The 25,918-nt window shown below is 36.5% G+C and overlaps 1 protein-coding gene across 1 annotated transcript; it reads right to left on the bottom strand.

Moving 5' to 3' along the window:
- Positions 1–12,316: 12,316 nt before the first annotated feature.
- LOC103956172 (glutamyl-tRNA reductase 1, chloroplastic) lies at positions 12,317–15,424 on the bottom strand. Its single transcript, XM_009368117.3, has 3 exons — positions 14,883–15,424; positions 14,058–14,299; positions 12,317–13,759 (listed from the first exon to the last, which is right to left on the bottom strand). The coding sequence occupies exons 1-3, from the start codon at positions 15,145–15,147 to the stop codon at positions 12,629–12,631; spliced, it is 1,638 nt and encodes a 545-aa protein (XP_009366392.2). The 5' UTR covers positions 15,148–15,424; the 3' UTR covers positions 12,317–12,628.
- Positions 15,425–25,918: the final 10,494 nt, after the last annotated feature.

Here is a 25,918-nt window from a genome sequence, read left to right as displayed (position 1 = left end):
AAAAATTGTAAAAAAAATTGTTTTTACTTTTCTATAAATACCTTCTCATTATCATCTACCTTCACAACAATTTCATATTTTCTCAACTACTTTCAATCACATTCCTTTCTTTGTCTCAAAGTTTGAATCCATTTTTTTTTCAACAAAATGACCACTGGTGCAGGTACGAATTGGTCGCTTATTGAAGATGTTGCGTTGTGTACTAGCTAGGTTGAAGTTACTCATAGTTCGCTTACGGGTAATGAGATGCAGTTGCGAGAAATGTGGAGTCTTATTCATACCAATTATCTTGAGAAAATTGGTGGGAAAAGAACCAAAGAATCGATGTCCAGTCGTTGGAAATTACTTAGCCAATCGTTTAGTACGTGGAGAGACGCTTTGGCACAAGCTAGTAATAATATTCGAAGTGGGGAAAATTACTCGGATATGGTAACAAGATATTATTATTTATTGTTTGTATTCTTTATTTGTTACGTACAAAATTTATTATTTATTGTTACTTATTTGTTACATTATAATTATGTTGTTTGTTACATTATAATTATGTTATTGTTACTTATTTGTTACATTTATTTGTTACATTATAATTATGTTGTTTGTATTATTTATTTGTTACTTATTTTCATTAAAATTAATGTGTGTATATATATATATATTTGTTAATTATTTTCATTATTTACTAAACTTGAAGCCTTCTTATTTGCTTTGTTACTTATTTTCATTATCTTTGTTACTTATATATATATATATATGTATATATTTGCTAGTTACTTATTTTCATTATAATTATTTATTTGTATTATTTATTTGTTACTTATTTTTATTGTGTAGGAACTTCAAGCACAAGCTTGGTATGCTGCCAAAACCAAAAGCAAAAATAAATCATTCAACCGGTGGGAATGTTGGAATATTGTCAAAGATTGTCCTAAATTTAGAGTTGTGCCAGTTGGTCCAGAAGTGCACATGAACAGCACCCCTCTACACTCTACACCCGATCATGTTCATGAAGATGATGCAGAAGAAGTGCCCGAAACGCCCCTCCCTGAACAAGCGTCGGGTTCGACCCGTTTTCCAATTAGGCCTCAAGGTAAGAAGGCTACAAAGAGAAAAGGGAGTGCTTCCAAGAACGATTATGCAAAGTTCATGGAAGAACTTACTCGCCAAGGTGAATTGACTTTGGCGAGGGAACTGGCGAAAGATGAGGCTGATAAGGCTGATAAGGCATCAAAAGCAGCAGCTGTTGAGAGAGAATTTTATGCTAATGAGAGAGAAAGAGAGCTACTTAGGCAAGAAAGGGAACATGTTAGAGAAGAAAGACGAGCTCAACAAGATCGTGAGATTATGAACATGTCTTTAGAAGGGAAGTCTCCAAATTCTAAATTTTTTTGGAAGTCAGAGAAAGCGGACGTGGTGCGAAGGAGGCGTGCAAGAGAAACAATAGCAAGCCAAGGTGGTTCTAGCACCGCAAGAGAAGATCATCCTAGCAGCACAAATTGGTTAAGTGATGATGAATAGAGTACTTTTTGTAATCGGAGCCCATAATTTTCCAATCACTTTGGGTTGTAATTTATTATTTATTGTTTGTATTATTTATGTTGTTTCCATGTTCATGAATATTTATTCAAATTAATTTGGTAAGTTATTTATATTAAGAATTAACTTGGTAAGTTATTTAATTTGGTAAGTTATTTATATTAAGAATTAATTTGGTAAGTTATTTAATTTGGTAAGTTATTTATATTAAGAATTAATTTGGTAAGTTATTTAATTTGGTAAGTTATTTATGTTGTTAAAAGTCCATTAAAAAAACATAGATTACATATACTAAGAATTACATAAACATAAACATAAAAAAATTACATAAACATACCAAATAATAAAACACACCAAATAAAATAACATAAACATACTAAATTCAAAATAACACACTAAAATGAACTTAATTATCTTCAGCTTGTTTCAATGCCCACTGGTGCTCTATCAAGTCAATTTGTCGGGCATTGTGCATGTCTGGCATTTGAAATGCAGTATATCGTTGAATGAGCCTTTCATTGTAACGTCCATCCCTTTGTAATGGCTCATGTTGCACGGGCTCATCGGTGGCGTCATGAGCACAATATATACGTGTTCTTGAATTGTTCATCGGGTCTGGCTCATATTCATCAACAGCTTCATAATCGTACTCATCTTCCACAATCATGTTGTGAAGAATGATGCACGTCATCATGATGGATCGAAGCGACTCTACATCAAACAATCTGGCAGCACCCCTGACGATCGCCCAGCGAGCTTGGAGGATACCAAAACAACGCTTCACATCCTTCCTGCACCCCTCTTGACAGCTTGCAAAGTGTTTTTCCTTCGCACTCCGCGGACGTGGCACTGTTTTGACAAATGTTGACCAGCGCGGGTAGATGCCGTCAGCTAGGTAATATGGCCCGTCGTACATACGTCCGTTGACCTCATATGTAACTTTTGGTGCCTTTCCTTGCAGGACATCGTTGAACACTGGGGATTGGGCAAGGACGTTGATGTCATTTTGAGCTCCCGGGACCCCGAAAAAGGCGTGCCAAATCCATGTATCAAAAGATGCCACGGCCTCCAGAATGATACTTTTTGCCCCTTTTCTGTCCCCGTAAGCGCCTTGCCATGCACTTGGACAGTTTTTCCACGTCCAGTGCATACAATCAATGCTTCCAATCATCCCAGGAAAGCCACGCATCTCCGCCTTCTTCAACAGCCGCTCCAAGTCCATGTGTGTGGGTTTGCGGAGGTACTCAGCGGTGTAGATATATTCGATTGCTCCGCAAAACCTCATCAGGGACTCAAGAATGGTTGATTGCCCCATCCTCGTTATCTCATCCATTTGGTCTGCAGATGCTCCATATGCAAGCATCCGCAAGGCAGCAGTAATTTTTTGCTCCGGCAGTAGACCCATAGCACCAAAAGCATCTTTTTTTTGCACAAAATAAGAATCATGGTTGCAAACAGCAATCATGATTTTGTTGAACAAATGTCGTTCCATTCTAAAACGACGTCTAAAATACGTATCAGGGAATGCACTATTAGGAACAAAATAATCATCCAAGAGTTCCATACCTCGTCGTTGCCTGCTTCTATCAAGGTTTCCGGAACGCCTGGGCCTGCAGATCTGAGCCGCAGCTTGGATGACTCGACGGGAATGTGAGGCTCTGCCCCTTCTTACGTCGTCATCTCTCATTTGACGCTCCTCATCTTCTTCCCTCTCATTTCTTACCCCCTGGTGATTGAACATTGATTCTGATTGGTTAAACAAGTCTTCCTCTTCCTGATTCAATTCCCACATCATCCTTGAGGAAGAAGAAGAAGACATTGAAAGAAAGAAACAGAAACTATGAATATTGAAACTGATTTTTGTGAATAAGGAAGCAGAAATTATGAATAATGATAGAGATCTTGAGAATTTTGGTGTGAGATTTGTGAAGATGGATGGTGGATTATATAGAGGATTCAGAATGGATTAGGTTCTGCATAATGTCACGTGGCATGCCGTCATTCGTTAAAAATCTGATGGAAATCTATCATCCAAGATTGTTAACAGATTATGACACGTGGCATGCCGTCATTCGTTTAAAATCTGATGGAAATCTATCCTCAAAGATTGTGAACCGATTATGACACGTGGCGCGACGTGATTGGTTAATAATCTTATCAGAAATCCATATTATAATTATTTATTTTGTATTATTTAATAATACTTAGGATAATGACACGTGGCGCACCGACAACGATTAAAAATCTTATCCGATATTACATTTAAAATTATTTTGTATTAATTTTATAAATAAAAAAAATAATAATATTTTATTGCCTATTGCCAGGGCTATAGAAGTGTAACGGTGGAGATGCAAAATCTATTGCCAGGGCTACTTACTGTTCATTAAGGGCAATTACTGTTCATTAGGTGGATTGAATAGTGTATTGCCAGGGGGGAGGGCTCCAACGCTGGAGTTGCTCTTACTTGTGACATTGTGTTGTGACCTAAAATTTAGAGGGAGAAAAGGGAAGAGGTGCAGCAGAGAGATGAGAATATTCTGGGATGTGATTTCTCATGCATAGTACTTTTATTTATAGTAATAAGACGGAGAGAATAACTTGCTCTCTAAGTAATACAAAGTCTAATAGGAAATATCTAATAGATTCCGAATGATTCCTAACTTATATCTACTTATGACTTGCACAATCATATAATGTGAAATATTAATTACAACACTCCCTCTTGAGTATGTAAATACTCAACACTCAAGTAATAGACACATCAGACCTTCAAGCAAATGTGAAAGTAGTTGGTGAAGTCGTCTCGTAGGCACAATGAGCGAATGCGAGTCTCAGAACAAACGGAAGAATGCATAAGGTGTAAAACATACAAAACCTCGTTATGGTAAAAACTCAATGTATCATAAAACCCATCTATGGAGAAAATTGAGAAGTTTCATTAAGTCAAAACTAAAACGGCCTTCACGACGCAAGTAGCCTAATGCCGAACCTCATTAGGTAGGAAAAATTTAGCGGAAAAATGTTCTTGATCTAAGGAAAAATAGTACATTAATGTCTAGTGATATACTTTTGGATACTTTTGCTACCCTTTTGGGTGGCTTCATTGCCACCTCTTTTATGGCTTTTCTGCCATCTCAAGTGTGGCTTTTTTACCACCTCTTGTGTGGTTTTTTTTTTTCTTTTTGTTTTTTGTCCCTTGTCCTCTCCCCCTTTTTTCTTCCACCCTATCCATCAATAACTTTATTCCTCATTTCCTTTCAATTAACTATGGTGGTGGGTTGTGTATATCGTGGGTCAAGTTTGACTCTTAAGAAAGTAAACCCACTTAAGGGGTAAAGGAAACCCAAAACTGTGACAACCCATCCCTAATGTTACATTTTTTTATTAACTTTAAGATAAGTGGTAATAGTTCTGGATCGTCGAGCGGTGGATCAAATTCCAATACGCCATGAAGGGGCGGCAAGTCCACAAGCAATTCCCGCTTTCAGAATCAGAGGAACCCTAGCAATTCTGGTGCTCCGCTCTGTCATAGATGCAATAACCGTCATTTCGGTAACTGTAGAAGGGGAGGTAATGGGTGTTATACTTGCGGTCAGATGGGGCACAGAGTTAATTAGTGTCCGCAGAGTCAACAAAATCAATCTCCTACACTACCACCTGCAGTTCCTCTCCAGCAGATTCAAGGATATTGTACCTACCTACAGATAGGTTATGGTGGTGCTTACCACTACCAGGGTGACATATAGCTCAGTATCCAGGAGAAGCATATCAGTACCCACCTGATCCTTATTACCAGGGCGATTATCCACAGTACCAGAGGGGCTATACGCTGTATTAGGGCGGCGGATCACCGTGGTATGCCGAGGGACAATCTCAGAATCTTGAGGTAGCTTCTAGTAGCATCGTATCGACCAGGCAACCTAATCCAACAAACCAAGGTTGAGGTAACCAGGGAAACAGGGGTTGAGGAGGCCGATAGCAGGCATAGGGTCGAGTCAATCACATCACTCACACTTTTGGTTACGTCATCTTCAGGTGACGGTCAGCATGACTTGACCGGGCGGGACTTGTCAAAAACGAAATATAATAATCAGTGAATGGGTTCACCAGGGAGAAAGAAGAAGAGTAAAAGAGGCTTTGCCAGAGGTGAGGAGAAACGTTGCCAACGACAACAAGGTGGTGTGGTTTGGTGAGTAACTATCGGGCTAGGTTTCACAAGGGGTGGGCATAAAAACCATAAAATTGTGAAACCGAATCGAATCGCAACAAAATAAACTGTTAAAAACCATGTTGACCAAAAAAAATGAACGTAGGTTCAAGAACCGAACCAAACCGTTCTTTTTGGTTCCAATTCTTGTGCTGGTAGAACCACTTAAAATCGAACCAAATTGTGAATGTAAATAATTAACTAAATTTAATAGTTGTACACTAAATGAGTGGTGAAAATCAAAACTGGTTGCGCCTCATGCGATTGCATGGAAGCATTTCTCAATTAGATATTTCACTTGCACAGTTCACCTATTGAGATAAGGCACATTTAAAAATAAATAAATAAAAAGAGGTCATTTTCTCTCCTAAATCTCCAAATTTGACAATCAGGTTTCGATTTCATATTTTTCTTGGATAGAATGATCTAAAAGTGTTAAGTTACATCCTATTGTTTTCTTTCCCTTTTTCCTGAGCCTTTTTTTTAATCTCTGGATAAGTCCCTTTTGGACTTAAATTATTGTATTCGCACTAACATTCTTACTACATAGTGGATATATTTGTATGTTGGATATATATATGTGTATAATGAATGTATATGTACATCTGAATTGTGTTTTGTTTTTGTTTGGTTGGTGTCAAAGGCATTTACATTTTTATTTAGTATTTGGAAATGATATGTTTTGTTTGTAACTTTGTTTAACTATTTTTTAGAAGTCGAAATTGAATACAAGGATGCAAAAAAACAAGAAAAAGGAAGCAAGTAAACTTTAAATGGGTATTTTGATTTGGTATTCAAATGATTTAGTATTCGGAACCGTAAACCGGCATGAACCGAATTGGAACTGGTGTGAACCAAACCATACAGTTTTAGTAATATATTTAAGGGAAATTTTATTTAAACCCATATAACCTCTCTTTACCCCCCGACTGAAATTTTAAATGTGAATTGTCTTATTTAACCTATTGCATAATTATCATCAAGTACAAAATGAAATTAACAATAAAACTAAAATTTATCAATAAACCCACCCAATAATCAAATTCTACCCTCGTACAAGCTTTTCTAACCTAAAACCCTAAGACGCTCTTATAGAGAAAACCAAGCTTTTGTTGACCAATGGATGATGATTCTGAAGTTTTGAATCATCCAACTAAGTTATAAACCGATTTCTATAAGTTTGTTTTCGTAAATTTGGTACAATCAATAATTACTTGTAACATTCTAATTTTCTCCAAAACTTCAAATAGAATATTACATATGATGAAATAGTTTTCAACGAAACCAAATTTATCCTGTTAGGATGGTAATTATTTAAAAAGTATCTGCATATCAATCTAACAAGAACAGATGATCAATAATATGCTTCTAATAGTGTTGGGTGTGCCTTTATAGAAGCTGAAGATCATTAAGTGCCTCAGTATAATGATTCACCTTTATTTTCTGTGAAACCCTCTCAAACAACTCAACCGCATTACCTAGTTTTCCATCTACACATGCAAAGCAAGCTTGATGATCCCTTTAACAGCATATTCGAATTATATATTAGACATTCCTTTGGTAGGATGATCTTGTTAAACCAGCTCAGTCTCCCAACTAGATGCTATAAATGCATAATCTCAAAGCATGCATATATTTCTGGTGCCTGAAGGGAAAATCCTGTTTTATTTTGGGAAATTTTAACGAAACGCTTCCGGTATTATTTACTTTAATGAAAAATTACTTTTTTTACACTAAAAAATCAATCATGTAACTATTCATTTGTTGTCCTTATCGTTAAAACTTAAAGTTTTCAAACTATTTTCATTAGTTTTCTTTTTATTTTGTCTATTCTCTCCTGTTTTAGGGAAAACAAATTGTCAATGGATTAACGATAGAAAATAATGTGTTACCTTAAAGTCCTCGACACTTCATTCATAAATCCCGATTGTACAATTGGCCAGATATCCTTCGCCTTTGCAAGAACAACATTCACTGACAGTCATTTCATCATGCACCTCTAGCTGGTATTCGACAAGTGAAGTTCCTACCTCCCTTGGATTCTTTATTATTGGAGACACAATTTCAGAGGTTTCAACAGAACCAAACAGTTGTTACTAGACGATTATAGGTTGAACCATCATTTTCAAATAAAAAATTGTTGAACTCTACGGCATATACATGTTCCTAGGGATCTACTACATTGAGACAAATAATCCAAAAGGCTATTTTGATTGATAATATCACTCGATGCATGAGAAATCCTTCCCAGGTACGTTATTGCATAAGAAAATATTTCAGCCCAGAAAGTTTAAAAGTTTAATGAATTTATGTGGTTTTTAATTTTTGAATGGGTATAAATATAAATTTATATATAAAATTGGGTTTGTGAGGGTAGTTTAGGTAATAAATTTTGGTTTAAAAAGATATTTACAGTTTAGTAAAAAATAATATGGGTGTGGAGAGTAAGCTAGGTGTAGAAAGAGGTTATCTGGGTTCAAATACAATTTCCCTAAATTTAAGCGGAATCGCACTTAACCGTTGATATTTTTCAATTCCAGTTCCCCTTTGAGAATGAAACCGCACCGTGCCCACACCTAGATTTCGCAGCTGTTGGTTTTTGTTTTTCTTTAATTATCAGTTTTGATTTTTTTTAATTAATCTTTGGAAAGATTACCACTTAAGTTTGGCGTTAAGTTGAAGACAGATGTAAAAAAGTTGAAAATTATATACATACGAGACACTAATTTGGGGATTGTAGACCCGTGACCTCACCTGTGTAATTTTCCTTCGAAATCTCATTTCCTTTGACTAAAAAATCCAACAAATGCAAGCATGTGTTGTGTTTCTTAAAACGGTAAGCTAATTAATCATATTTATGTCACTTAATACTACAGTCTCGTGGTATTTTACTTTACTAGGTAAGTGAGAAATTTTAAATTTAATTTTCGTAAAAATGAATTTGAACCACAATATTATGGCTAGTCAAGTGTGAGGCTTGGCCCAGTCCTTTGTTAAAAAAAATAAAAAAAATCATATTTATCTATCCAAATTATAAAATTAACAAATTCATTTAGCTACCGGAGAATACAGTACCCCTTTCTAAGAAAACCAATGCATATATATATACACACACACACACACAATTTAAGAAGGTCATATGCATCAAACCACAACAAATCAAAAGAAAATGGTTGGAGCATCTTGGCCTCATTACCCACCTTGTGTCAGCGAAGATTGTACAAATGCTGCATGTTGTGGTCAAGGTTTCTTCTTTCTCTTTTCCACTACTTTCATTTTTTTTTATTATTTGTTTTACTATATATCAAATACGCACTTAGAATTTTGAATGCCGTTAATTTTCACTATTTCCAGATTTCAAATATGTTTGGCCTGAACTAATTGGAAAGCCTGCGTCGGAGGCTGCAGAGATAATCAAGAAGAGCAACCCAGCGGTTACGGTTCTCATCTTGAAGTCTGGATTCATTAGATTGGAGAATTTTTGTTGCAATCGTGTATACGTTTTCAGTGATGGAAATGGCAGAGTCTCCGAGGTACCTACAGTAGGATAGAGACTAGAGAACGATCCCGTGATCTACCACTTAACCAATTATATGCCTATTATTTCTTGTTCTTTTTATCTTTTAACAAAAAAAAAAAAAAAAAAAGGAGGTAACTGGCAGGAAGCTAGGATTATTCACTCATTCGGCCAGACCTATTATCTCATTGCATTGGATTTATAATAATTATAGAAAATTCTACTATATCCACTTACGTTTGCTCATTTTCAAGTAACAATGTATTTTTTCTGATATTCTTTCATTTTTTTTAATAAAATCCTAAAACATATAAAATAGTGACTTTGAAATCTACAGTTTGAAGATTAGGTTATCTCCAACCGGACCGGCCATTATAGGCCAAAGGATAACATTTTCAACCCAAAACCAATCTCCAATGGAGGTCTGGATCAAAAAACCTTGGAACCCAACAGGCCAAAATCCAAATCCTTAGCCAGCCAGCCCATTCAATTGGGCCCAGTTGGCTTATTATTATTTTTTTTTTTTAGACGAAATTAAAAAAAAGGGTAAATCACAGTTTACAACTCTCATGTTTCGTGGTTTTCAACATTTAGTACATCAAGTTTTTTTTATCCTAGAGTCATACCTAAAGTGTTAATTTTGGGACAGTCTCGTACATCCATTAGTCAAACTGTTAAGCCTGTTGTTAACTGATGATGTGGCGCCTATGTAGACAATGACTGGGCACCATGTGTCATTAAGGCATCCACTTGGATTTTTTTTTTTTTTTTGAGAAGGGGTTCAAAAAAAAAAAAAAAAAAAAAAAAACTGTCTTCTACCTCCCCCCCCCCCGGGGCACCCTCTCTCTCCCTCATCCCCCCGCACCCTCTCCCTCCCTTCTCTCTTCCGCACCCCTTCCCTCCCTTCTCTCTTCTACAACTTGCACCACCCTCCCTCCTCTCATCCTTCCTACCTTATCCCTCCATTCTCTCTTCTACAACCTGCACCATCCTCATTTCTCTCCTCCTTCCTCCCTTATCCCTCCATTCTCTCCTCTACACCAACCCACCAAACCTTCATCTCCTCTCTGTGTTCGACTGTTCTCTGCTATTGCTTTCTTTTCTACCTCTACGCTGCCACAAGCATAAGCCCTCTTTTTCCTCTTTCCCGCTTCAGTGCCCCTTTTCGTCATTTTGCCCCTCCCATCTTCCTCCTCGCGAAATCAAACGGCGCTCCTCTCGCCACGCCACCATCGTCTTCTTCATCCCCACAGCGAACTCTCCTACACACTTATCTAGATTATAATTTTCATGTAAAATACCATCGAAATTATAACGGCTTCGTCTTTTAGCTCTCTCTATATAGCCTTTTAAGGTTTCTCATCTTCCACCCAAACGCAATATCTCTCTTCTCTCTCTCTCTCCTATCTTTCTCTCTCTATGAACCGTTGAGTTCTCACACCTCCGTGCTCTGCTAGTCAATTTCGTCGCATGCATTCTTTCATTCGATTCTCAGTCTTTTTAATTTTTAAATTTATTGTTTTGTGATTTAGGGTAAAATTTGGTGTCAATTATGAATCTTGCTTCGAATTGTGCATTTTTTGTTTGTTTGGTAGTTGCAAATGTTGAGGATTTTTTTTTTTTTTTTGGTTTTAAATTAGGGTTTTGATTCAGTGGAGAGAAGGGAGGGTGGTGTAGAGGAGATGAGGGTTTGGTGGGTTGGTGCAGAGGAGAGAATGGAGGGATAAGGGAGGAAGGAGGAGAGACGGGAGGGTGGTGCAGGTTGTAGAAGAGAGAAGGGAGGGAAAGGGTGCAGGTTGCAGAAGAGCGAAGAGAGGTAAAGGGTGCAGGGGATTAGGGAAGGTAGAAGACAGGGTTTTTTTTTTATTTTTTATTTTTTTATTTTTGAACCCCTTCTCCAAAAAAAAAAAAATTCCACGTGGACCCCTTAATGACACGTGGTGCCCCACATAGGCGTCACGTCATCAGTTAACAGCAAATTTGACAATTTGACTAACGGATGTATGAGACTATCCCAAAATTAACACTTTAGGTATGACGCTAGGACGAAAAAAAACTTGATGTACTAAATGTTGAAAACCACAAAATATGAGGGTAGTAAACTGAGATTTGCCCTAAAAAAAAAATTAAAATTTCTAATCTTTTTTCCTATAAATACCTAAGACATTTCTACACCATTTCTCATATTCTTTTCACCACTTCATACTATCTTACCTTATTTTATTTCAATTGTTCACATTATATTCATCTCAAACACTTTTTTCATACATACCCCTCTCTTATCGCTTCCAATAATTTTTCCTTTAATTTTTTCAATAATTTTCAAACGGCCACATCTTCAAGTGACACTCAAAATATGTCCGGAAATCTTATTTTAATATGTCTGAAAATTTTATTTTAATATGGTAGTTTAATTTAATTAATCAATAAAATTAAAGAACAAACTTAAAATAATAAATTATTGAGGGGGTTATTTTTAGCTCCCCTTCGGTTAGAAATGGTATATAAACATGTCATGGCAATGTTTATTAAAAAATAATTTTTTGCATGATTATAATCTGGATTGAGGTTAAGCATAGCCCTTTCGATTGAAGATGGTCTTATGGACCTTTATTTATAGCCTTCCTAACGGAGACACAGCCATAAACATTTGACGAGGCCATCCAAGTGAGAGCGTTTCTCTCCTGTGGACCAACTGTGCGGACGAAGATCGAACGACTATGATCAGCTGAGTCTTTCAGTAGAACCGGGCCCTATAGACCCGTATAATTCACAGGTCATTTAGGACCTGGACCCACTAATGAGCTCAGTTTTGTTGTGAGCCGTTCACATCAAATCCAACGGCTAAACTTGGTTCACACCATTGGTCCACAAAAATTGGTACGCACAAGAGAATCGGCCATCCAGGTGATCACGTAAGGCTCCTCACCGGAAGGAACCAAATTGATAGTGATGACAGTGACCGGAAACAGCAATAGTTTCATATTTTGCCCAATATACCAATGGTACGGGTTTCGGTGTTTCACCAACTAATGAGACACAATTGGACAATAATCTCGACAAAATTATGAATTGCAATCTATATTCATCTCAAATTACTTTTAATTACAAGAATTAACACTAGTACAGATAACCTCAGAATTTCGATACGAAGCCGAACAGCCACTTACGAAGATAAGAATCAGGTTAGTGTCTTACACCAATGAATGAATTGGAAGGTCGCCCAGACCAGCTGGGACCAACACAATTTGTCTATGGAATTGAAGATTTCACCAGAGGGAACGCTAAAATGACAATGTGAGAATGTTTTCCCCTTATTCGAGTTTGAGGAAGTAGATGTGTCGCGAAAGAAATTGGATGTTGTAGCTTTACTTCTGGGATTGTTCCACCTTTGCTCGAATTTTTTGCTCCAATACGGATATTTCTGTCTCAAGGCTGAACATTCTGTTAAGAGCATGCATATTCTCAAGTGTCTCACTCAGAGTTCGACTATCACTCCCATCGCATCTTAAGTGCTGCATCGGACCATGAAGGAGCTTGTTCACAATACCTCGGCTAAGATCATCTACAGCTCTTCTTGTTTTCTTTGATATGTCATCACCCATTTTTGATAAACATTTGTCAAGCTCTGCAGCTCTGATTCTTTCAGCATAAGCTCTTAATTTCTTGATGGTAGGTACTGTCTCCAAAGAATCCCTCCAAGCTTCAAATTGTTTCGATTCTTCAGTAATAATTTCCTGAGCTTCCATTGCTTTCCGAAGGCGATCCTCTTTGTTAGCAGCCACAACCTCCTTAAGGTCATCAACATTGTAAATTCGAGCACCATCGACATCAGCAACACATGAACCCACATTCCGAGGGACGGAAATATCAACAAAAAGCCTCAAACCACCAGTCTCTGGACCTACAGCAGGAAGGTCCTTCACATCGTCCTTGAAAAATAATGGGGTTTCTGATGCGGTGCTGGTAAAAACCACATCTGCCTCTGCTGCACAGGTAAGCATTTCTGTAAGAGGCTTGTAAATGATCTCAACACCCTTCAGCTCCTCACGGATGGATGCCACTCTCTCCTCGGTTCTATTCACAACAACCATCTTTGTGCAACCTTTTGCTACCAAGTGTTTGATCACAAGCTTTCCCATTTTGCCCGCACCAATCACCAACATTCTTGCAGTAGCATGTGATGGTGCAGGAAGCTTCATCAAGGCAAGTTCAACAGAAGCAGAGCTTACAGAAACTGCCCCAGCAGCAATGTTTGTTTCAGTTCTAACCCGCTTTCCCACAGTGATTGCGTGCTTGAACAGCCCACTGATGTTTCTACCAAAGCCAACAACTCCTTGGCCGACTTTAACAACTTGTTTCACCTGGGCAAGAATTTGACCTTCTCCGAGGACAAGAGAGTCAAGACCTGCTGATACTTCAAAGAGGTGCTGAGTGGCATCTTTATTATAGAGTAAAAACCGGTGTTGGCATAGCTCAGAAACAGGGACTCCACTTGTCTGCAAACAAAGCAAAGAGTGTCAGGTAATGTTTTGGAGCAAGAAATGATCATGATCAATTCAGGATACTCTTTTCATAAGCCGGAGAAAGGAAAAACCGTACAGGCTCAAACTGTAACCCACAAAGAAATTGAGTGTAATTTTTCGTTTCAAAGAAAGGAATCAAAAATAAAAAATAAAAAAACATTTTCTCCAATGTCAAATAAGATGATTGACTTATCCATGTCACAATACACATGCAAAAGAGTCGGTTATTGTCATTTATACCACAAACAACACATAAAGAAACGGAAAGTACCTTTGACATCCACTCGGTAACTTCTTTGACACCACGATGCTGAGATAGAGCTACAACATATATCTCCATTCGGTTGCAAGTGCTAAGAACAGCTGCTTCTTCTATGTGATTTAAACCACACAGCTCCTCTATGGCTCGAGGCCATTCTGCTTCTGGAATGGCGAGTTTTTCACGCATTTCAACGGGTGTTGTGTGAATACTAAGTCCGATGACCACAATGCTGCTTCTTTCCTTTGTGTATCCTGAGAAGAAAAATAGTGGAACTTTAGTTAGACAACATTACAAATACACAAAAAAAGTACGCCAAACAGATTCTTATATAAAGTATGAAAACAACCTTGAATCATGAACACAACCAAACCAAACATTATCCTACGGTCATCAAAAGCATCTGAATCATAGAACCGCAGGTAAAAGAGGTGGGGGTAAAAGATAATACATTCAGAAGTACATATGAGATACGATACCAACCCCGAATTACAGACACGTTGTATGGCTGTGATTTCTCTTGCATTCAAAATTCATACCGAAACGATGCTTGGGAAAATGAGAAAAATCCCAAACTGGACTTTCTATGTAGCAATTCTAAACCCAGACAATCTCCAAAAATTTGAGTACATATATATTGGATAAAAAACCATCAACATTACACAAAACCCATCATGCATTAACATTATTTGGAACAAATACATTCACAAAACCCACAACTGCAAGAAGAAAAATCAACTCCAACACAAACCCATTAGAGAACACACAAAAAAATTAATAAATTCAATAGGAAAAAAAACAAAGCAGAAGGATATTAATGGGAAAAGAGAAACGTACTGTCAGCGGCAGAGGTCTTGAGCTGCTCAAGAGCGGAGATATTGGAAGCGATGGACTGAACCGCGGCAGCAGAAGCATCAGAAGAAGCAGCCACCTCGCACCTCACTCCTCTCTGAATTTGGAGCCTTCGACTCCTAATGGGCCTCACAGAACCCACCAAACAGGAACCGCTAGAGGCCGTGGACGACGTGGTTGCAGCCGACGATGAAGATCTCGACAGCAGAGCCTCCAACTTTGCTCCGGCGAAACTGGTCGACACCGCCATTGACCGAAACGAGAAGGCGCTTCCAAAAATCCTCAAAATTTTGAGAAGAGAAGAGATTGGAGGAGTGTGGTATTGGGATTGGAGCAGCCGAAGGAAGTAATGCTGGGCGATTGATTTGGATTTTTGGGTTCTAATTTGGGATTTGAGAGAGAAGGGGGGAGGGTGTGGGTTTGGTGGGCGTACAAAAGAATTGACCCTCTCTCCCTCTCTGTGTGGGAGTCCCTTGCCAATTGGGAATTCGGGAGGGGGTTGGGGTGTTTGGGATTTCTGATTTCTCTGCGTTCTGATTGGCGGATGGAACACACGTTTTATCCACACTCCTCTTCACCGTTTGGGGACCCCCGCCTTGGGATTATGCAAATCATTTAACGGAATTGATAACTACACTTGTTTTCTTTCTTTCTTCTAACTCTTCTTTATTTTTGTTAAAAGAATAAAAATATTGAGAATTAGATGGGGAACTGCTATTTAATAGGAACCGCTATTAGGACTTTAAAAATCATATTTTACATTTTTTATAAGTGATTTTTTTTCTAATTATAAAATGTAGAGTACAAAATGAGTTTTTTTTAGAATGTCAATAGCAATTTTCTTCAAATTAGTCAACATTTTAATTACCTTTTGTGAGTTGAAGTTCGGTGAGAAGCGAGAGGAAAGAGAGGGAACAAAGAAGGATGAAAAGATGAAAAATGAAGTCTTAATAAATATATTATATATATTTTCAGTGAAATAACAGAAATTAAGTAAAGTCAAAATTAGAACTACACATACTTATGGATAATAAATTAGTTAATTTTGAGATTTAATTTAAATTGAATTTTCCAAATATTATGTCTTCCCTTTACTTACTTTTCTTTTGAAAATAAAATGGCAAGGTTAATAATTCTAATCATTCTAATTCCACAAAATTAGAGGTTAATAATCTAACCAATAGCTAGTATATCAACCTTGTTCGGATAAAAGATAAGATTTCCTATTAGCATTTGACCAAACTTATTTGGCTGTAAATAAGAAGATAAACATTTGACAAAAGATAAAGGATAAGCTATGGTCTTACACTAGATGAGTCTAATTCCTATATTCTTACATGCGTCTGCACTTGAAACTAACTATAGGGTTCGTTTGGAAGTGCTTTTATAATGATTAAATGCATATTTAATAAAATTGATTTTGGATTCCAAAAACATTTTAAATCAAACACCTTGAGTTTGATTTGTATAATGGTCTAACAATTGTCCAAATACTATCAATGGAGCCAAGTTCACTACTGACAGATAACTTCTGCGAAAATCAAAACTGGGTATCAATTATCAAACTGAAATTGTTATGATAATTCTTTCGAACTGACTCTGATGTTTTTTTCCGAAAACATTATGCGGAAATAATTTGAGGAGTAGGATTCTCTGCTTTTCTCTTTCCATCCCCTTACATTCTCTTTTCTCACATTTTCTAATTTGTCTTTCTCTTTTTATAAAAAAGTAATATAAGATATTGACGTAGCTTAACCGTGACCGTTCAAATAAGAGGGGAGGAAAGGAAAGGGAAAAAAAGAGGGATGAGAATCCTACTCCATAATTTGAACACTGATATTGATCATGCTTGGGTCCATGTCATCCATTGAATTGCATGGTACACTCATCAGCACAGCGGAATCCAATGACCAGGAAGAAGCTAGGGCCAGAGGCTGCAGCGTGCATGTAAATAATATAACCCTAAAAAAGATATGAAACTGAGGGATAAGGTTGGAGGAGGTGGGGTGTGAAGATATGTGAAAGAGATTGCTTTCTGAGATTTCAGGCCTCTGTTTGCCACAACTTTGGTTACAAAGTCGTACGTGGAGAATAAATATGCTCACACTTTTGGATATGCAAATTTGAACCTTGTGGTTTTCATAATTTAACCACTGTGTAGCAACGTGTGACTCTTCATTCCTACCATTGTGGCTATGCTGTTTATAACAAAAACATCAGTGCAACTATAATTAGGATATATGTTTAGGTGCAGCAGCATATAATTTTAGTTCTCTTTTTTGGACTGATATATGTTGATATTTTTTTTGACGAGCAACGATAGTTTATAGGGATTTCATTAACAAGAATTAAACAGATACAAAATGTGCCAAAAGGGTACATTTTTCATGATCAATTTCTTGATTTAAAGAGAAATTCACACAAAGAATAAATGAGATAAAATCCCTATACGGCTACCACAAAAAAAGTATGAGCAAATAGTTTAAATTTGTCATGAAGAAGGCATCAGGCATCAAATGCACACACAGTTAAAATAGTGAGGCCACATCACATAATCGCTGGAACCACAAGGCCAGATCACATCATCCTGTAAGTGAGAAACATTATGAGCTATCTTTTGATAAAGAAAGAAAAATGAAGGACAATGGAATTAAAAAGCAATGGAATACTGTGGTCTTCTAATTTGTCACATTAACTAAGAAATTAGCATATGCATATTCATAGGGAAGAGATTAATGTGGATTAGTTTTTCAATCCATGGTGCACTAATACATGTAATATAAAAAATAGTTGCTAGATCCGTATAAGTTTGCACCTTATGTTTAATTGTATATATAGCAGATATGAAAAGAAAAAAAAAATGTATCGATCGTCCATTTTACGTGAACAATAATTCAAAATAAATACTTTAAATGCGTGCAAGTTATTTAACATAGTTGGTCTCGAACAATACATTATTGAGAATAATATGATAAAATTAAAAAGAACACTTCAACTAAATTAAAGCTGCAAAGCAGTTGTTTTTACCAAACCCAAAGCATATACCATGTTTAGAACTACTTTAGCTAGGAGCAATATAATTTGAATTATATTATTGCAAAGCATCACTTAACACATCTAATATCAGACAATCTTGCCGTAATGTTTTTGTCAGAATAATGAAGAGTTGATTAGTATTCGATATAATACAAGCTAAAACAGATGTCCATCGGCTAATCTGACTCGTGCGCGATTTATAGTTAATTATCAAGTTCTTGTCAGCATAGTGGAGGCTAGGGTTTTCAAATGGGGTAATCTCTAGCTTGAATTCATCTTCTTTCTAATTTCGTACACGATATTGCGTGCATTCCAAGATAACAGCACAATATTATTATTTATTTATTTTTTTTCCTTTTTTTTCTTTTGGTAAAGAGATAACCGCACAACTTGATACAACTCGGTGCCAGCAATCTAAACATGGTATAGGGTTTGTATCCATTTTTAAAGTACCGCTCCACAGGTTTCAAGAAATAAAGTGGTTTTAGTGCAAAAGGCTACATTTTTTCCTACCAATAAGGACATGGTGTTTTGTGTCTTAGAGTTATACTGTTATTATAGTATGGAATTTTTTGCAATACGTAACTGAATATTATTTGCTGACTTATTTATCCTTAATACATGTTGTATATCTTAAATAGGATTCATTGAGCGTCATCTTGCATATTTTTATACTTATTGACAATTATAACAGTTGGAATTGTACCCTAAAGGCAGTTATGAGATGATATTTATAGACATTTCACATATTAAACTAATCTATTTTAAACAAAGACAAGGATTATTGTTTAAAGGTGTCTCATTAAATTGTTATACGTTTAAACAATAAGTTCAAGAAATATGTAATAAAGAGAATGCATGATCTAAAGCTGTTAGATTCATGAGACATTTCTCTTTCATTCATATATGCTAAACATCCTAATCATAGGATTGTCAATTGGGCATTAACAATGCGGATAGATCAGTACATACTATATATGTCTTCTCCCTGGAGAGTGATTGGTCTCAAGTAATTGGTGTGATAGACACCAAGACAAGTATATAGGTGCTCAAAAGACTGTGGGTCCACTGATCGTGATCAACCAAGAATTCTCAACTCATATCATATGAAAACTCACTAGCTGGGATAATGCAAAGTAGTCTTTAGAACTGAGACACCACAGTTGCCTTATGGGCACGTCTTTGATCATTTGACAATGTAACATAGACCATGCCTCATCATGGGCCTATTCATAGCATTATTGAGTCATTGATTTATTCATAGAGACATGTGAGTGTACAATAAGGGATCTCTAACCTTCAAACCTTTGAGGGATAATACTCTATGATGTGATTAAGAATCTCTTACTGGAGTGCATGAATAAGATTTTGGAAATATGTTCCAAATCACTTAATTTCAAAGTAATAATATAGACAAGAGAATGACATTGGATAGTAGACATGAATAAATTATCAACCAAACAATATGTTCAAGAGTATTGATATAGAGAAGGATAGTCTTGCATTGTAATCCCAAACTTAATAAGTTCTCCACCTCTTCCACTTAGCTTAGGTAGCCGTGACATATTGTTAGATGTCACTCATAGTTTGTGGAAGTCCTGAAGATTAATATTAACTAATCTTCATTAAAGAGAGAATCGTAAAGTAATTCAATTTACAATCAATGAGTATGAGTTCTAGTCACCCACTAGCTCGCTAATTAGAACTAATAGATCGTATACCGATAAGCTTAAGTTTTGGGAAACTTGTAAAGATGTTGAGATCAATTAAATTAGTTAATTGACTAGGTTAAATTGTTTAAATTAGTTAATCAATTATACGCACTTACAATGTCATATTGGGCCTTAAAAGTGGGTTTTAGTACCCAAGGCCCATTGGGCCTTGAGGCATTGGGCTTATAACTCAAGTTTTGCATGAGAACTTAAGTGGGAAAGCCCAAAAGGTCCAAGGAGCCTATATGGCCAGTTTTGGAGGGTTGAATGGCTTGGGTTTCACACTTGTCACTCCCCTATATAAGCTACTTTATAACTCCATCCAACTTAGAGGTTTTGGAGAGCAAAGAGAATGATGGAGAGCCACCATTCTTCTTCTTCGCTCTAGAAAACTTGGCCATCATGGTGAGAGATTGCTAGCAAACCTCTCCCTTCATGGTTATCTCATCTTCTTCCAAATCAAGCTCGGTGAAGAGATTTGGAGGCCACCTACTTTGGTGACTCATGGAGATTCCTATTCCAACACATATCCAAGGAGCCAAAAAGCAAAGGAATGAAGGGCTCTTGGGTGATTAGCCTTTACGTATGCAAAGAGGAATATACATAGGTATAACAAATCTAACTATCTTTGTTGAATTTGAGTTGAGTCTTTGGTTCACCACACTACTAGGCTTTGAATTTCATGGAGTAGGTTTTATTTTTTTTAGTGCATATAAGCATATCTCCGCCATTTAATTGTTAAATGCATGTATATATTTTGCTCCATGAACTTAGTTTATCAATTTTTACTTCAATAACTATGTGGATACATGTTTCTTTGAGATGAGATCAAGAAAAATTATATCTTATTACAATATAGAGTTTATTCTAATATATTACTCTTGGGACCATGTTTTTTTTATGACTTTAAAGACGTTATTCTATTATAGAGTATGAATTTAGAGATGTTTTAGTATAATACGTAGGATGTCATGCTATGCATCTTAGAATGGCCCTAATTGATTGCACCTAATCAAATGACCGAAATAAATTGGGATTAGGTTGAGGGAAAAAGGGGTATGTCCTTCAGTTGCAAGCGGGGAAGAATTAAAGTACATGTGGGCCCAGAATAAAGTAATTATACTTGTCCTTAGGATAACACGCAAGCACAGTCCACTTAAGTAATGAAGTCTAGTTGGAGTACACGTTGGCATATGCCACGTTTCATATTATTACATTTGTTATTTGAATTTAGGAAATATTTTTGCTCATCACCCTAATGATTACCGCTATATGAGTTTAAATTTCGAGATCTGTATAGTGAATAGATACAAATCTCAAAATTCAGGCTTTTTAGCCAAATAGACTATGAGATTGGCATAACTCCTCAATTGATCATTGAGATTTGAAATCGATAGAACTAGTCCCTAAATTTGTCCACCGTCAATTATTTTTGGTTCCGTAAAAAATCTCTGTTAATTAAGTACCAAAATGATAAAAATTACCCTCAATTTAATAAACAATGAGCAAAAATGATACGACAAAATTTGAGGATTTTTTTTGTTATTTTATTTAATTGAGATTTGATGCGAAAATTAACTTCACACACAAATTAACCCTCTTTTGACAATTGTAGCATATAAATAAGTAGGGATCGTTCTTACACCGGGGATTAGGAGGGCTTGCTAAACACTCTAAACTGACTCAAATAACTAAAATTAACCTTTCAAACACTTAAACTCACGTAAAAAGACTCAACTACGCTCACAAGACTCAAAATAGGCTGAAAACACTCAAAACTGCCTTAAAAACACAATCTGGGCAGTTTTGAGCCTAAACACAAACTTGGACGAAAATTGGTTCTAACTTGACTCAAAACTCTTAAAAACACAATCTAAAACATATTTGGACCAATTAGACACTCTAAGACAATTGGGGATTTGGTTTTGGACGAAAATAAACAAAACAAAACAAATATGTAAACTAGGCAGATTTAGGCGAAATTGATAGAATTAGGTGGATGGTGAGATGGCTAGGAGGTTTTTCTCCACACATGGCATACTTGCATACAACACAATCTTCAGTTGCTCATTCAATGAATTTTGAACCTCAACACCCCAAGTTAATTAGGTACGCTTAAATTAACTCTCAGATTTCCCTTAGGTCATTGAATTGAATGGAATTAGCGCATTGCAATCAAATTATTCCTTAAAAGTTCTCTATATGAAAGTGCATAATAGAAAAACAATCAAAGATCATTAGGTTCTATGGAAATCATAGGTGTTGACGAGGCATTCGTAACTATGAAAGTGCATGATACTTATGCCAAGAATTTACTTAACATAATTGTGACCAACAATCTTAACTACTCATGAATATAAATTCCCAACGATTAGGTGAAGTTTCCTTATACCCTAGCATCATATTTATGCATGCAAATTAAGTGTGCACTCTCAATTCATATACATAAACAAGTTTTAATTAAAACAGATAAGTAAATTGAATTCATCATTCATGAAATCACAACTGAAAGTAATCAAATCATCATGCAAATATAACCATGGTTTCGAAATTCCCCCCTAGCCAAAAGGGGATTAGTTCCTCATGCTTGCAAAACAAAAAGTATTGAATTTAAACATTGAAATCATAGGAAAGATTACACCTAGACGTTCAGCAATTCCAAGATGGATTTGATGCACGGCTTGGCTCCTCTTCCTCCTCCTTGCTGCGGCACAAGGTGTGTGTGGTGGAATTGGGGGTTTTGGATGGTGTTTTCTTGTTTAGATGGATGGAGGATGGTTGATTATGGTGGTAGGGTTGCGGCAGATGTGTTTAGAGGTGTATCGAGGTTGAAGAATGGATGATAGGGGTTGCGGCACAAGGTTTCTGAATTGTATAAAGGGTGTACGAATTTTTGGCTGAAAGTATGCTTATATAGTCCTAGGGTTAAGTAGATTAGGGTTAGGCTTAACAGATTTGGTGGATTAGGGCCCTAGAATTCGGCCATGGGTTGTCAAATCCACTTAGGAAGAGGTTTTTGGCCCACATAGTTTTATAAAAGGAATTGTATACCCAAATCCACAAGGATTAGGCCTTGGAAATCAGAATCCCAAAGGGATTGGGCCTATGGAGGTGCGGCAGGTTTAGGGGAGAGGGTTGCTTGGCTTGCAAGGCAAGGCCAAGCCTTCTAGAAAGGTTTGGGGCGCCACTTTTCTAGGGCTTCTAGAAAGAATAGGTTTTGTGGCAGATTTGGGCCTTCTAGAATAGGATGCTTCTAGAAATAGGTTCTAGAATTATCCATTTCGGTCCCCATGCAATTAGGATTAAGACATGATAAGGTTTGGATAGGATAAGATGAGATAAGGTTTGGATAATGTTTTGGATAATGTTGGATAAGGTTAGATAAGGTTTTGGATAATGTTTCCTCTTTTGAGCTCCTACCTTATCCACTTTGTCCCAAGCTTATTCCTTCCTCTTCTTATCACATTTCTAGCCTCTTGAAGTCCAAATTCGTCCATCCATGTTGGCCCATATGTAAGCTATCCCCATAGTGTCCAAAATTGCTCCAAAATGCACCAAAATGCCCTTTCTTGATACTTTACCCCATAGGACCTACAAACACACGAAATTGAGTTGTAATACGACATTAACTAGGAAATAATAGCATAAATGCACAAGAATAAGCCAGTTAAGTCGCCTAAATATGCTCCTATCAAGATTTTTCACGAAATAATCAAAATGGTTGACGATGGACAAATTTAGGGACCAGTTCTATCGATTTTAAATCTCAGAGACCAAAGTAAGGAGTTATGCTAATCTCAAAGACTATTTTTGCTAAAATGCGCAAAATTTAAACTCATCCAATAGTAGTAAATAGGGTAGTGAGCACTACCACTACTTGAGGGTGGTGAACAATGAGTATAGCTTCTATGAGACTCTGGTATCCAATAGGAATATTGGTGTATAAAGCCTTGTAAAGCCCAGTTATACGTGTTAATTGGTTAAAAAGCCCAAAATTTAAACTCATTCAATAGTAATAAAGAGGGTGGTGATGATTACCATCACTTAAGGGTGGTGAGCAAATAGTATAGCTTCTATAGAACTGTTGTATCCAATAATAACATTGGTGTATAAAGCGCTGTAAAGCTCAGTTATACGTGTTATTGAGAATCACAAGCTTGACATGAAATTGGATTTCAAGGAAAGAATGAAATAAACTAAATGGTTGAAATGAATCCAATTGCATGTGTGTATGTAGATTTACAACATTGTATGGAAGATGAATTTGCTGGGAAGAGAATCTTCAGGTGAAGAAACGTCCAATGCACTGCAGACAGAAGTTCGGTTGCTTACAAGGTCAAATGCATTAGGAAAAGATGGTTCGGCAGACAATGGAGACGTGCATTTCTTTAAGCCATACTTGCTCGAGGGCAAAACCTGTCATGCGTGGATGGAAGGGACCTAGTGGGAAGGAGTTAGTTTAAATCAATAGAAGCAGTTGATGATTTTTATTCTAAGTATGCAAAGGAACTTGGGTTCAGTGTTAGAAATGAAGAACATCTAGAGATAAAACTGAGCGGGTGTCTGGGAGAAAATGGCTTTGTTTGAAGAAAGGAGTACCTAAAGAAATGGAAACAGGACATTGAGATCCTCTTGGGTTTCATGGATTATGATTTGGCAATTAGGGAGGAAGAGGTCGCGGCTCTTACCAAGGAAAGCACTGCTGAGCAAAAGGCCAAGTTTGAAAAATGGGAGAAGTCCAACATGATAGGTCTTTTAATCATGAAAAAGGTGATGACTGAGACTATAAGGGGAGGAATTCCAACATGTGACAAGGCCAGGACTTTCTTGAAGCCATTGGAGAAAAATTCAAAGAATCAGAGAAGGCTGAAACTGGAAACTTCCTGACCTCACTCACCACCATGAAGTTTGATGACATTACTAGTGTTAGAGAGCATATTCTGAAGATGGTGGACAGTTCTGGAAAACTCAAAGAGTTAGAGGCATTAATATCTAATCAATTTTTAGTTCATATGGCACTGAATTCTTTACTGCCAAGTTTGGATAGCTTAAGGTCTCCTACAATACTCAAAAGGAGAAATGGGACATTAATGATTTGATATCTATTTGTGCTCAAGAGGAGGAAAGACAGAAAAATGAGAAGTCTGAAGAAGTGAATTTGGTCCATGCTACAAAGGGTAAAAAAGTTGCATCTTCCTTCTCTGGTAAGCCTATTAAAGGTTCTTCTTCTACCACTTCAAATGTGCCTTCTAAGAATGTTAACCCCCCTAGAGGAGGACATAATCATAATGTAAAGAAAACAGAACTAAAGCCATGTTTTTTTATGCAAAAAGACTGATCACTTAAGGAAAAATTGTGAGGGTTTCAAAGAATAGCTTGTTAAGAAAGGTACAACAAATGTTTTTATTTGCTTAGAGTCAAATTTGATTTTAGTCCCTCAAAACTCTTGGTGGTTTGACACCAGTTGTTCTGTACACATTACAAATTCTTTGCAAGGCTTCACAAAACAGGAGGGAAGAAATAAGGACTTCTACAATTTCGTTGGGAATGAATCAAAACTAGCAGTCAAGTCTATGGGGATTGTCAAACTAAAGTTTTCTTTAGGTTTCGTTTTAGAACTCAATAATGTCCTTTATGAACCTTCCATGCGAAGGAATTTAGTTTTTGCTTCAAAATTAATCAAGTCAGGTTTTTCTTTTGTTGGAGACGATGAAAGTGTCAAATTTTATCATAAAAATAAATTTGAGTGTTTGATTGGCACTGCTTTTCTTAGAGATGATTTATGGCAACTAGATTGCAGTTATATGGATGAATGCTTTAATGTTGAATGCAATGGTTCAATGAGAATGCTCATTAACGAAAAATCTTATATGCTTTGGCATAAAAGATTAGGGCATATCTCAAAAGAAAGAATTACGAAATTGATAAAGCAGGACATGTTACCAAAAAAAGAATTAAATGATTATTCTAATTGTGTGGACTGTTTTAAGGGAAAATTAACAAATGTTCAAAAAACTGGTTCTACAAGGAGTCAAAGTCTCTTAGAAATAATCCATACAGACGTTTGTGGTCCATTCCTGACTAAAATAATATGTGGAAATTCTTATTTTGTCACCATTATTGATGACTTTTCTAGATACTCTTACGTTTATTTAACATCTGAAAAATCTGCTATGTTAGAATGTTTTAAAAATTTTCAAAATGAAGTTGAAAAACAGCTTGATAAACATATTAAGGTTGTGCGATCCAATAGGGGTAGTGAGTATTTTGGTA

This window comes from the organism of the source record quoted next, unplaced genomic scaffold (genome assembly GCF_019419815.1).
Source record: "Pyrus x bretschneideri cultivar Hongxiangsu unplaced genomic scaffold, Pyrus_bretschneideri_v1 Contig2, whole genome shotgun sequence".
NCBI classification, from domain to species: Eukaryota; Viridiplantae; Streptophyta; class Magnoliopsida; order Rosales; family Rosaceae; genus Pyrus; species Pyrus x bretschneideri.
Note: the sequence above shows the minus strand (reverse complement) of the source record. Positions and strands in the feature narration are given on the sequence as shown.